Genomic DNA, 14,322 nt, shown 5'->3' on the forward strand with positions numbered 1-14,322 from the left:
GTAAACGTTTAAAGAAATGAACTCATAAAAAGTTGACAAAGTAAGGTTCTGCTTAGCTTTCTAAGTTACTTATTTTTGTTCTGGTTTTAAAAGATGCGCAGTTTGAAAGTGATGAACGAATTACACCCTTGGAATCAGCCCTGATGATTTGGGCTTCAATTGAAAAGGAACATGACAAACTTCATGAAGAAATACAGAATTTAATTAAAATTCAGGTATGAATATTACTTTGTATTTATAATTATATTTTTTCTAGAAAATAAAACATAACATCTAAAGAAATTACCAGCCGCTTAATGGAAGTTGGACTGTAAACTCAGAGTAAAATTTAATATTATCATTCTCTTTAGAAATTTCACCTTTGGTTTATAGTCTTGACACAAGCTTTAAAGATTATAAATATGAAAAAATAGAACATTTGGTAAGAAGTTAATGGGTTTTTGTGATTAAGAGAATGTAAAATTTTAACTGTGTGGTGAGAATTTTAGGAGTAGCATGTTAAAGAACAAGAAGCCAAAAAAATCATTCCAAGGTATAATAGGGAAGATACGTTTTGCTAACAGGCAGAGCAGATACTAGGACTTTCTCAGTTAAGTAAACTTGTCTTCATTTTTAAAAGATTGTTTACAGTTGGATAGGAGAGAAAATCCAGGTGGTGTCCCACCTTCCCGAGGATTGATTATTGATAGTGTGGTGACTGTCAAGTATAATTAAGATCTGGAGAGAATGGGCAGAAAAGCGACTCCTTAAGAATTTCAACCCAGCGCAGGGAGATTTGCCGTGTTATCCTGATCTTTCGAGGCTTAGAGGAAGCAGGCCTTCGTTAGTAGACTAGTACGAAGCTGAGTGGGTTACTGTAAAGTACATAGCAGATGTGGAACTTGCTTACGATTTGCCAGGTGCTGTTCTAAGCACTTTCCTGTGTAACTCTTTAATCCTCACAGCAACCCGAGGAAGTAGGTCCTGTTATTTCCACCATTTTACATGTAAGGAAACTGAGGCACCAAGAGGTTAAATAGCTTCCCCAAGTTTACAAAGCTACTTAGATGGTAATGGTGGTCCCGTATCTTACCATATATCAAAAAGGCCAGTTTATAAAGTATTTAAAAGCATCTGGTTTCCTAGGTGTCTATTAGAGATTTCCCAGGGATCCTAACTAGCAAAATCCATATATCCTCATCATCGCAAAGGCCATCTACCGCCTTTCTCATTTCTCTTTTGCTCAAAATTAATATTTAGGTGAGTCCTAAAAGTATATGATGTAACTCCTAGTTTATTTATTAATGCCAGCCTTTAATTTGACCTAAATTAAAAAGAGATAGAATGCTGGGCATTTATTATTAAATGTGCAAGGGGCCAATGAAAATTTTTCATAAACTTTTCAAACCACAGTTATTTCATCTTTGAAAAAGTATTTTATGTCATTTATCAAATCAAAATTATTAAACTACATAAAAATATTTTAAATGAAGTAGTTTAGATATACCTGAGTTATTTCAATATTACACAACAATTTGATATTTTGAAAAGCAATGTAAGATATATATTTGTCATTCTATCTTTTAGGCTATAGCTGTTTGTATGGAAAATGGCAATTTTAAGGAAGCAGAAGAAGTCTTTGAAAGAATATTTGGTGACCCAAATTCTTATACGGTAATTGTTTAAATTAGAATCAGAATTTTAGAACTGTTTTGGTGGGATGTGGAAAATTAAAGGAACATGAGGAGAAAAGGAATGCTTTATCTTTTAAAGAGTACAGAATAGTGCTGTCCAGTAGAAAGACAGTGCAAGTCACATATGTGATTTTAGATTTTCTAGTAGCCACGTTAAAAAAGTAAAAAGAGGGCCTGGCCGAGTGGCATAGTGGTTAAGTTCACGTGCTCCACTTCGGCAGCTCACAGCTCACAGGTTCGGATCCCGGGCACAGATCTAGCACCCCTCGTCAAGCCACACTGTGGCATCCCACATAAAATAGAGGAAGACTGGCCCAGATGTTAGCTCAGCAACAGTCTTCCTCCATCAAAAAGAGGAAGATTAGCAACAGATGGTCCCCAGAGCAAATCTTCCTCCCCCAAAAGAATGGGTAAAAAGAAACAAGTGAAACTAACTTTAATAACATTTTAGTTAATCCAGTATATCCAAAAACATCATTTTTAAGTCTCTTTTTTTTGTGCTAAATCTTTGGAATCTGGTATATATTTTACACTTATGTCTAAATTGAGGGCTCACACATTTTGAGGGCTCAGTAGCCACGTGGCTACCATATTGGGCAGAGCAGGTATAGGAAAAGGCATTATAACTTGCTTTTCTAGAGTTTTCTTATGTGATCATCAGTAGTTTTGTGTATATGTGTAATGTTAAGGTCAATAGAAATCAGTTTTTAAATATTAAAAACAAAAGTTATTGGAGTAAATTAAGCTTATTCAAAGAAATAAAAGATAGTTTTATACATTTTTTAGTGAACTTTTTATTGAACAATAGCACACTTCTAGTAAGGTATATGTATCAGAAGTGTGTAAGTAGACGTGTTTTCACAAAATGAACACACTTATATGACAAGCGCCTCGATCAAGAATCAGAACGTCACCAGCACCCTCCCGTCACCATGTCCCTCACCTTCTCAGGGGTAACCAGAATCCTGACTTGTAGCATCAAAGGTTAGTTGTATTTGTTTCTGAACTTTATGTAGTAGAATCATATAGCAAGTTTATAATTGTAAGATTGACCCATGCATGGTGTTGCTTGTGACAATAGTTTGTTCTTTCTCATTGCTCCATTTTAGGAATATAATATTTATCCGTTCTACTGTTGATGGACGTTTGAGTTATTTCCAGTTTTGGGCTTTTACATTCCTTTACATGTCTTTATAGAGCAAATATATATGTTTCTATTGGGTATATACTTAGGAATAGAATTGATGGGTTATAGGATATGTACATATTAAGTTTTAGTAGATACTACCAAACAGTTTTCCAATATAGTTATGTCCATTTCTCCAGTAGAATGGAAGAGTTCCACTTGCTTCAGAGACCTTACCTGTGGTTTTCATTTTAATCTTTCTGGCAAACATGTAGTGCTGTCACATTGGGTTTTAACTTCTGTTTCCCTGATGACAATGAAGTTGAGCACCTTTTCATATGCTGGTATAGAGTTGGAGGTGATCGCCTTCATCTTTTAAGGGACTGAGCCAAGTTGAGGGTAGGTTATAGTTTTAGTAAGGCACAGTCTATCTCTAATTTGCCCCTGTTCCTAGGGTGTAACCCTCCAGAGGTTTCCGTTGAAAGCCTGATGCGTTTATTGGGTCCCCCGCCCCTGCGCTTTTGTCTCAGCTCTGTGAAGCTGCTGAGAATGCCACTCTGCTTGTACTTCACAGAACGGGAAACCTTAACAGCCTGTAAGCATAAAGTGCTTAACCTCACTATTATTAGTAATCAGGCAACACCAAGTAATATATCTAAGTAGGGTGCTATACCTCAGACTGACAACGATTAAAATATCTTAGAATACCAACAGTTGGCTCAAAAAGTGGAGAAATGGTAAGACTGCTGTATTGTCCTCTCAGGAGTGTAAATTGGTATTTAAACTTTGGAGAGCATTTTAGCAAAATCTATAAGCACGCATTCCAGAAATTCCACTTCTAGATAGAGTAGCTGTTTGCACTTTTCACTGCACATTTTAATAGCCATGAAGCTTTATTAAAATAAACAAGCCCCTCTGAGACAGTTGGTCTGGGATAGAGCCTGAGAAGTAGAATTTTTTTACAGCTCTATAGCTTTCATTGTGCAACCAGAATTGAAAGAACTACTGTCCAAGAAGGACTTGTACTGTGCACAAGAAGACATATAGAAAAGTGTTTAATAGCATTGCGGTAATAGAACATAGCCTAAATGCTTTCAACAGGCAGGAAGAATGGGTGAATATATATGGAGTACTATACCCCAGTGAAAGTAACTAGTTCTATAAATATCAGATCAACGTGGATAAATGTCATAAACAGAGTGGAGCAAAATATAGCAAGTTTCAGAAGAGTACACATAGTATAACACCAATTTGTATGATTTAAAACCATGCTGAACAATACTATGTATTGTTTGTGGATGCATGCATATGTAGTGCAAGTATAAAAGAGTGCATGGGTGTGGCAAATTGTAAGTTCAGCGTAATGGTTACCCTGAGGGGAAGGAGGTTTGGCTGGGGGGGGGGGGGGGCAGGGGCTGCAATCAGATTATGGCTCCAGTTGTACAGATAATGTTTTAATTGTTAAACTTGGTAATGGATGTTCAGGTTCATAGTATTTTCTTTAATCCTTTTGTATATGTGTGAAATATAAAATACTTTTTAAAAGTCAGAAAAAATACATTGATGGGCCATTTAAAACAATTTTTAAAATTTCTAATTGTGTCTCTTGGAGTTTGTATTTATAAAGCGATTTTTTTCAATTAAATAGTATATGACAAGATTTCTAGTATCTTATTTGTGATTTATGTGTTACTACTTTTCCTCTGTTTTCTGTAGCCTTTCAAAAGGAAATTGCTTATGATAATCTCTCAGAAAGATACATTCCATTCCTTTTTTCAACACTTCAGCTACAACCACATGATGGAGAAAATTAAGAGTTATGTGAATTATGTGCTAAATGAGAAGTCATCAACCTTTCTAATGAAGGTATGCATATTTCAGAGAGACTCTGACAGTACACTTAGGAGAAATTTTTAGAATAAAGGAAGATACTTAAAATAGAAATCCTAAAAACTAATCAGAATTTTATTTAGTGATTTTGTAGAAGAATGTGGCAGAGTGTTACAATCAGTGAATCTAAAGGGTTTATTGGTGATCTTTGTCATATTTTTATAACTTTTAAAAATTAAGAGTTGGGGAAATTTTTCAAAATAAAAAGTTGAGGAGAAAACCTATCAAAATGAATTAAGAAATAGGAGGAAAGAAATATTTAGTTTTAATTAAATTTTAAAGAAATTTTCAGCATATTTTTGGAACAAGTAAAATTGGACTGAAGAAGGTCCTTGAAAAAAAATTTTTGTAACGTTTTGTCGTCTTCAGATTTTTCACTTAGTATATTATAGTGGTGCATTGATTAATTTGAAGTAGTTTTATTTTGACATATCTAGAATTTTTATTGATTTTGGAGTTTTTTAAGTAACGTTTTATCTTAAAATTGCCTAGAGAGCATTGTGTGTATCAAACACATTTACAAGGAAAGACATTCTCCATAATGCCTATAAACCAAACAGGTAGCTGAAGCAGCTGCTGGTGCTGTCAGTTACTGGGGAAATAAGAACGCAGGGCTCTTTATTGGCCTGTGAGCAGAAACTTTGGTTATGACTGTGAAAGAATCAGAAGGCTTAATTTAATGCTGTTTGTTTAAAACGGCTTACTGCATTGCTTCCTCTCCCACAACCCCCTTTTTAAGGCAGCAGCAAAAGTAGTGGAAAGTAAAAGAACAAGAACAACTTCTCAAGATAAACCTAATGGTAACGATGTTGAAATGGAAACTGAAGCTAATTTAAATACAGAAAAAAGGTTTGTAAATTCATTAATACGTTTTATGTCATGAATGCAATATCTTTATGTAAAAGTGATGCTAGTGAGCCGTTATTAATAAAAATAATTACTGAGTAGTGGATATATTGTGTTACTGGTGATTAATGTTTGGATATTTGGAGTATTGTAGAGTTACTTCATGGCTTATGCAAATTCTACTCTATATGCTAAGCAAAAATAGGGAATGAGAAAATAGTACAGCTTAAATGGTGTGAATAATACCACTTATCATTCTCAGGGAACATGTGCTCTAGAACAATGTTGAGGTTGGAAACCTGAATTATTTGTGCCCCTGGTTCTCAGGTCCCACATGCCTTTGTTATGTTACTATTTTACTCTACTGAGGGTTATTCTAGGATTTTAAGATATTGTTCATACATCTTCTCTGATGGTAAGCTAGCCACTTCATCTGGTGCTTCTTAACCTGAAGAAATAGTTATTTGCTCCAGTGCTAGAGGGAAACAGGACATGTCAGTCCTACATATTGAGAGAAAAGAATTCAGTCTCCAAAATTATGTCTTCTTTAGAGATTTTCAAGGGTGATTTTTACTGAATTGGTTTTTACCTTTTCCTTTGGCTTTAGAAGCTAACCCTCTTGAAGAAGATAAACTCTAGCATTATAAAGATGATCTTTTCTATTGAACTTGTGATCCATTTCCTCTATTCTTGCACCCTTAACCCAAGACCAGATAGTCAAATCCTTCTGGTCTCTGGATGGATGTATTTGGCATTGGATGTAATATTACTGTTTTATCTTGGGACCGTGATTTGAGTGCTGCAGGTTCCCCACCTTAACTACTTATTTAGCAATGGGGATTGGGGTCTAAGTTGAGTGAATATGGCATTGTCACACCTCAGGACTAAGCGCAGTCTTCTTATTGTCTCTTTGTCCCTTCAAATCACAGCATGATCTGCTCCTCACTGGTTTATCTCCCCAAAGGCTCTATTAAAGTCTTATTTCTCAGTGACTTATTTTTTTCTAAGACTCATTTTGAAAACTAGAGATTTCATTTTTATTGGCTCAATTATTTCATTTTGTTTAGGAAATTAAAGTTTAGTAATACTAAGACCCAATACATTCTTGTGGCAGAGCCTTCCTGCCCACTGCTTTAAAATAAAATTAAAACTTACCATGATTCTTGCAGATAATGAACACATTTCCTATGTACTCTCCTTTTATAGTGCCACCCACTTATTGCAAATGCCCTCCTAGATGCAGAGACAGTTCAGTCAGTGGGTGTAAAACAGAACTCTTGATGTTTTCATCTGTCTTTCTGTACCCTGACTCTCCTCCTTTATCTCATACATCCAGTTATCTCCCCAAGTGTTATGAGTCCTATCTCAGAAATGCTTCTCTAATCCATTCTTTCTTATCATTTATATCCTAGATTAGTACTTAGCTTTGCAACACACAAATCCATCCTTGACATGACTTCCAGAGTTAGCCTCCCATAAAAATAAATCTGTTTAAATCACTTCCCAGCTTAATAACCCCTATTTGCTTTCTGTTTCCTACTAGATGAGTTAGAATTTAATGGCATGGCTTATAAAGCCCTACATAGTCTCTTTCATATACAACCTCATGCCTATACGTTAACCCTTCCCTGCCCACATACATGGTACTTTCTAGCAATGTAGAACTTCTCCCTGATCTTCAAATATTACAAGCTCTTTCATGTCTCGGGCCTTGCTTCAATGTTAAATTCCCTTCTTTCTGTTCTCTTCAAGGCAAGGTCTTACTTGTCATTCAAGGTCTAGCTCAAAGATCATCTATAAGAAGTCTTGCTGAGCTCTCTGATCAGAGTCATCACTTCTGTGCTTCCACAGCACCAAGTCACACCTCTGCAAAAGGATAGTAACATAGATAGTAACATATCTGTTTACCTGTCTTTATCTCTCACTAGGTTGAGAATTCTTTGAAGATTCGTAATTAGCTTTGTGTCCCTGGTGCCTAGTTCATTACTAGGCATACGTTAGAACTTGTAGTGTACTAGACACAGGGAGCAAAACCAAAACCAGAGACAAAGTAAAATAAAGATCAAGAATCATCAGATATCAAAACCATCCTGGAAGCAGATAGAATCAGGGCAAATAAAGCATCAGATTCACCAGTATCAGGACAAGAATCAGCAGGATGCAAGTTAAACAAGGATAGACTTAGAAATGTGATTGTGGGGTCAGACAAATGCTAGGAAAGATGAAACCATCATGTTACCAATACTAGATGATAAATCTTATAAACTATTTGAGGCAATAAGAGTTAATAGAGGTGAAACAGAAACAATAGCAGACATTACATAATTTTTATGGATGGACTGAAACGCTGAAGGAGTTGAGATGGACACTTCAAGGAGGTGTGACCATTGAGCAGGGCCTTGAAGGATGTTAAGATTTTTGCTGGTGGATAGAAGAGGAAATGTCATTCCAGGGGAGAAGGATAGTTCCAGTGAAGGCATGGAGGTGTAAATAGTCTTGTGTTTGTGGAAACTAATTTTAACTACAGCAAAGGGGAGGAATTTGTTAAAACATTCATTTGGAGCCTGGTGGGGAAGGCAAGAATTAAACTTGAATTCCTGGAAATAAAGATCCCTGGGCGAGTTTCTGAAAGAGTAACATTATGAATGCTCAATTACAGCATTAACTCTACTTACATTAGCTTGATCTACTATCTCTGGTAAACACATCTGTGCAAAAATTAGCCATGTTGTAATGGACTAATGTCACCAAGTTTTCTTTTCAAAGATATTTTTTGTAAGTTGAAATATGACTTGACTATGTGGAAAGTACTATCCTTATGAAAAGTTTCTTTTGTTTACATTCTTACAAATTTTTTCTTCTTTTAAAGTGTTAGTGACAAACAGTCTGCGGTAACTGAATCCTCAGAGGGTACAGTATCCTTATTGAGGTGAAGTAAATTGACATTTTTCTTCTCTGTCTTTAAAATCTTTGATTGAAGCAATTCATGCAGACCTGGATATGTTATAATAACTGCCATGTAAATGGTATGATTTAAAGAATCTTGTAGGATCCAGTTTACCTCAATAGATATCAAGATGCTGACGTGTCTTGAAATTCCAAACTATATAGAGACCTGCCTCTGGAATCCTGGGTGGTTTCACATTGTTTCTACCAGGCTATTATTGGAACCCACATACAGGGAGAACTTGAACTTAAAGCCAATCTGTCATTGAGGATATGCTGGGGCAGGAAGGGGATGGAGGTTACATTTCTAATGAATGTCCTGAACTCCGTTTTTCTGAAATTACTTGAAAAACTGTATTCAATGTACTAAAAATGCTGTGACAGACAATATAACATGTTCAGAGAGCAGAAAGTCTGCATGAATGATTTCAGAGATAGAGCAGTTGGGATGCTGAATGGAACCATGGGAGGGGGTGGCTGGCGTGGTGTGGAGGAGGTCGTTGGAAGTGAGGGATTGAGAGGCCAGGATGTTATATGGATTATCCATGAGAACATTGAAATAATTCGTGATAATAGCAGCACCTGGGTAGAGAAAGATCTGTGAGTGATGGGAAGTGCTTGGAGGGATAGGGAATGACTATGGAGAATGGTAGATGGTAATATACCTCAGTGACATGAATCCTCAAGGGCTAAGGTCTATGGAAGCAGGATCCTGAAAGTGGCATTCATTAAGAAATGAGAAGTATAGAGACCCACCTTTGGGACCCTGAATTCATAGAAGGGGGAAGATTAAGCCATTCTCTACTTGAGAAAGCCACAAGGAGAGAAATACTGTCCCCAGGGGAGAGCAAGATCTTAGACAAGGCGAAGAGGTGGGGGAGCTGGTGAAGGGGTTGAGAATGGCAATCCAGAGAGCACAATACAGAGTTCTGGGAGGGAGGGAAAGGACTAGTAGGTTGCATAGAGCACTTATAGGAGTAAAAGTGTAGATTTTTTTAGGTGGTGATAAAATAGCTGCCAGAGCTTAGGTGAACTACTTTTTTCATCTTAGTTTGTTCCTTTATTAAATTGGAATAATACGAACTTTGCAGGGTTTTCAAAAATTCTACCACATCCCGTAGATCTGCAGACAGCTTATCTTTCAAAAAAGCCCTTTTTGGAAGTTTCAAAGATAATCAAGTGATAGCTACCATCATGTAGAAAGGAATTTTGGAATTTCTGTTTTGGGAAATAAACTTTAAAGCCACAGGAGAGAATAAAAGTTAATACTTTACAGTCTCAGGTTTGTTTTTTTTCTTGGTCTGTCTAATTGGAAGGCCAAAGAATCTTGATTTCTGAGTAAATGAGATGGAGAAAATAAGTGATGGGAGAGAGGGAAGTCTGACAACAACAATCTTAAGAGGCCAAAGGTTAAGATGGGCACTGAGCAAGGAGAGCACCAAGGGAAGCAGGCCAAAGTAGAAGAAGGTCCTAGAACAGAGATTCAGACAAATCATCTACCTTTTCCCATAACTTTTCTAGTCTTTGTGGAACCAGTCACATACTTTCGTGTTTCATTTAGGTCTCACAAGAATCTTTTCTTATCTAAGTTGAAACATGGAAGCCGACAGCAAGATTTTAATAAGAAAGGGGAAAGAGCGGAAACTCTTCAAAGTGAGTACTCTTATTACAATTTTAGAAGTGGAGAATTGATGTGTCCTTGAAAGCGATCCAGCCCTTAATCACCACCACAACACACAAACACACACTTCAGGAAACTGAATCACAAAGAGATTAAATGTCATGACTTCATAGAGTTAATTAGAGGTGGTGCTTAATTTAGAGTTAGCTATTCTGATTGCTGAGCTAGAGCACTTCTGCTGCCACGGTACACTGCTTTTCTATTTAACTTTATTCAGCAACTGGAAATGGTTACTCATCTGAAACATAAATGCAGTTGATTTTTATTATTCATGGTAGGTATGTTCTCTAAAGTTGCCATGACACCAAATTACTGAATACTGAACGATTACCAGGCAGTACAGAATTAGGTTCCTTTGATCCTCTCATCACAACAATATTTTTGTCCACTAATCAGCACATAACCTTGTTTATGTGTTTTCTGTCTAAGACACCTTATTTAATCTGTATTGTTAATGCATTAACATTGCACTCACAGCCAACAGCACTGTAAATCGTGCCTCAATGAAGCTCATCTAACGCACATTTTCTCTACAAGGAACATCGTAGCCTTCTTGCACTGAGGAACAGTAGACACAATACACTTGGGGGCCATTTTAAACAGCGAAATTATCAACAAAAGCACAAAAATGTGGCACTTAAATAGACTGGAGAAAGGACAGATATTTATAGCATGGTTGCTGAAACGAGAAGGCAGAGCTTCACCTCATTTCACCTTGGCTGGAAACGTGCACGTCAGATGACTCATTTTTTGCCACTCTGCACATGTCCACCAGTGACCGCAAAAACACTGAGTATTGATTTTTGAGTTACAAATTTTAGCAGGTAGGTGAATTCACAAATATGGAATCCATGAATAATGAGGATTGAGTATATATAGAATCTTGATACTCTTCGTAGCATTTAGAATGTATTATCATTATAAAAGGCATTGCTAGATTTAAAAAACAAGCAACAATAACTAAAAGAAAAAAATCTTAAAAGCTGTCCATAACTATTTTGTTCTAATTTGATTAGCGTTCCTCCTTGGTGAGTATTCATTCAGCAAATATTTATTGAACCCACACTATGTTCTAGGTACTATACTAATGTAGGAATTTCTAAACCTTATCGATCTAATCCTAGATACTTACTATCAATATAAAAATAATCGAAGTACAAACTTGATGCCAGGCATATAGTAGGCCTGCAGTGAATATTAATTGAATACATTGATTCATAGCTGATGGCTGATGACAGAGCCACTGTTAGTTAATAGTTGTAAATTACAGCTCTAAAACATTTACATTCATAGATATTATCATCATCCTCATTTTAAAGATGGTAGACTTAAATTCAAAGAAATATTTGCTTCATGTTGGAGTTCCAAAATTATTTTTCTACATCTATTGCTGTAAAATGGCTAGGAATCATAATTCTAAACTAAAATAATGTGAGGATTTTCCTAGACTTTTAATTTCATAATACAAAATTCAAAGAAATGGAAGCATATACTTTTTTACACTCTAAATTGTTGATCAGTAGTTAAACTCTGATGAAGACCATAACCTGATTGCAGAGTGGCTCGACAGTAACTGTGGTTATTGAGCCTAGATCTTGTGAGTTTTAGTACATTTCCTGACTTTTTGTTAGATCTTAGTAATAGATACATACTTTAAAAATAAGTCCCAGTTTGCTCACACGAGTCCCCAGGTATCCTCTCCTTACAATTAGAGGGTATTAGTATTGTTTGTGCTAAACAATTTTTCCAAATTTTTTTAAAACACTATTTTTCGAAAATAACTTTTTTCAGATTTGTAAAATTGCCTTGTACTTTTAAGAAATCAAGTAATTCAGAAAAGTTGAAAGAAAAAAATCACCTAGATTCTTTTTATGCAAAAAAAACTCACCAGCGTTCAGTGAAATGATTAATATTTGAGTTAAAAGCTTTTTATATGTAAACTTTTTTAATTCTCAAAATAATCTTATAAGATTAGTGTGCTTTTTTTTTTTTTTATCATCATCTCCATTTTACAGATGAGGAAATCAAGACAAAAATAGGTTAAATAAAATGCCCTTGGTCACACAGGTACATTATGAACAGAACCAGAGCCAGAATTCGAAATCAGACATTGTAACTTCAGAGCTCATGTCCTTAATTACCGTGATAGACTTTCTCAGTGGAAGAAGAGAGAGATTCAAAGCAATTAAAAATTTAGAAAAGTGTGATCAGGTTACATATGTTGCTTTAAAATATATTTACATTTAATTTTTTAAAAAGTGAAACTGAAGGATTCAGTGAACTTCAGATACTGTTTCATAAGAAACATATCTAACCTGTATGCTTCCTCCAAAGTGAAGAAGAAGGGAGGTGAAATGCTCTGAGAGGGTGGGTCAGGCTGCCTCTAGAACCAGAGATTTGAACTTTGGACTGTTGGTTGATTTTAGCTGTAAAGGGTGAGATTAGCAAAAAACCTCTCCCACTGACTCCCAGATTTGCTTAGTTACATTTTATATGATCAAAGTTTGTAGTATTCCAGTTTGTAGCCATAATTGCCATAGTAGTTTGTTTTTAAATTGATTTATTTCTCATCACTAACACTTTGGCCAGGATTTCCCTGTTCCTTGCCTCTTCATTTTGATTCATTTCTTGTTTGAATGTTTTTTTTTTTTTAGGGGGAAAAAAAAAAAAAAAAAAGAAGGGCGTATTGGGGCCAGCCTTGTCGCCAAGTGGTTAAGTTCATGCACTCCGCTTTGGCAGCCCAGGGTTTCACTGATTTGAATCCTGGGCGTGGACGTGGCACCGCTCATCAGGCCATGCTGAGGTGGCATCCCATGTACCACAACTAGAAGAACCCACAACTAAAAATATACAACTATGTACTGGGTGGCTTTGGGGAGAAAAAGGAAAAATAAAATCTTAAAAAAAAAGCGTATAGGTGCTATAATTTCTAAATTTTTTTTTTTTTTTCCCCAGATTTTATTATTTCCTTTTTCTCCCCAAAGCCCCCCGGTACATAGTTGTATATTCTTCGTTGTGGATTCTTCTAGTTGTGGCACGTGGGACGCTGCCTCAGCGTGGTTTGATGAGCAGCGCCATGTCCGCGCCCAGGATTCGAACCAACGAAACACTGGGCCGCCTGCAGCGGAGCGCGCGAACTTAACCACTCGGCCACAGGGCCAGCCCCTATAATTTCTAAATTTTTGTCCCCAAGAATGTATGTGCTCTTTTTTGCTTAAAGGTAAATTTGGCTAAATATAATATTCTTTGGAAATATTCTTCCTCACAACGTTGCAGGCATTGCTCCATTATTGTTATTTATTATTTTTTTGAGGAAGATTAGCCCTGAGCTAACAACTGCTGCCAATCCTCCTCTTTTTGCTGAGGAAGACTGGCCCTGAGCTAACATACTTGCCCATCTTCCTCTACTTTATATGTAGGACACCTGCCACAGCATGGCTTGCTGAGTGGTGCATGTCCACACCTGGGATCCGAACCATCGAACCCTGGGCTGCTGAAATGGAACATGCGAACTTAACTGCTGTGCCACCGGCCCAGCCCCGCTCTGTTATTTTCTGACTTGATGAATGCTGCTGTGGCCTTTTGTATATGAGTTGCTTTTTCTTCATAGATGCCCAGACATTTCTAATATGTGTGTTTAATACTATAAATTCCCTTTTAATTACTGCTTTAGTTGCATCCCACAAATTTTGATATGTTGTATTTTCATATAGTTTAAAATATTTTTTCATGTCCCTTGAGACTTTTTCTTTGGCCTATGGGTTATTTAGAAACTGTTTAATTTCCAAATATTTAAGGATATTCCAGGTATCTTTCTCTTATTGATTTCCAGTTTAATTCTGTTCTGGCCTGAGTATATACTTTCTAGGTTTTCTTTTTTTCCCTTTTTTTTTTTTTTTTTAAGATTTGTCTTACTGCCCAGAATATGGTATATCTTAGTGACTTGTTCATTTGAGAAGACTGTGAATTCTGCTATTGTTGAGTGGACTGTTGTAAAATGTCAATTAGGTCCAGTTGATTCTTAGTGCTTTTCACATATTCTGTATGCTCACTTATTTTTTGTCTACTTATTCTACCAGTTATTGAGAGAGAAGTATTGAAATCTCCAACTATAATTTTTAATTTCTTTATTATTTATCTCTGTTAATTTATTACTTCCT

At 36.1% G+C, this 14,322-nt stretch overlaps 1 protein-coding gene across 2 annotated transcripts in view; it reads left to right on the plus strand.

The window, feature by feature from the left end:
* Window positions 1-14,322, plus strand: part of TERF1 (telomeric repeat binding factor 1) — a 35,540-nt gene that overhangs the window by 11,201 nt on the left and 10,017 nt on the right. Inside the window, exons 3-8 of one of the 2 annotated variants that reach the window (XM_046642522.1) lie at window positions 94-215; window positions 1,567-1,653; window positions 4,516-4,665; window positions 5,429-5,538; window positions 8,405-8,464; window positions 10,043-10,134. In XM_046642522.1, the coding sequence (XP_046498478.1) occupies window positions 94-215; window positions 1,567-1,653; window positions 4,516-4,665; window positions 5,429-5,538; window positions 8,405-8,464; window positions 10,043-10,134 (621 nt within the window). The remainder of the gene's footprint in view (window positions 1-93; window positions 216-1,566; window positions 1,654-4,515; window positions 4,666-5,428; window positions 5,539-8,404; window positions 8,465-10,042; window positions 10,135-14,322) is intronic. The other variant, XM_046642523.1, reaches the window with a different exon arrangement.

The sequence above is a fragment of the Equus quagga genome, chromosome 16 (assembly GCF_021613505.1).
Source record: "Equus quagga isolate Etosha38 chromosome 16, UCLA_HA_Equagga_1.0, whole genome shotgun sequence".
NCBI lineage: Eukaryota > Metazoa > Chordata > Mammalia > Perissodactyla > Equidae > Equus > Equus quagga.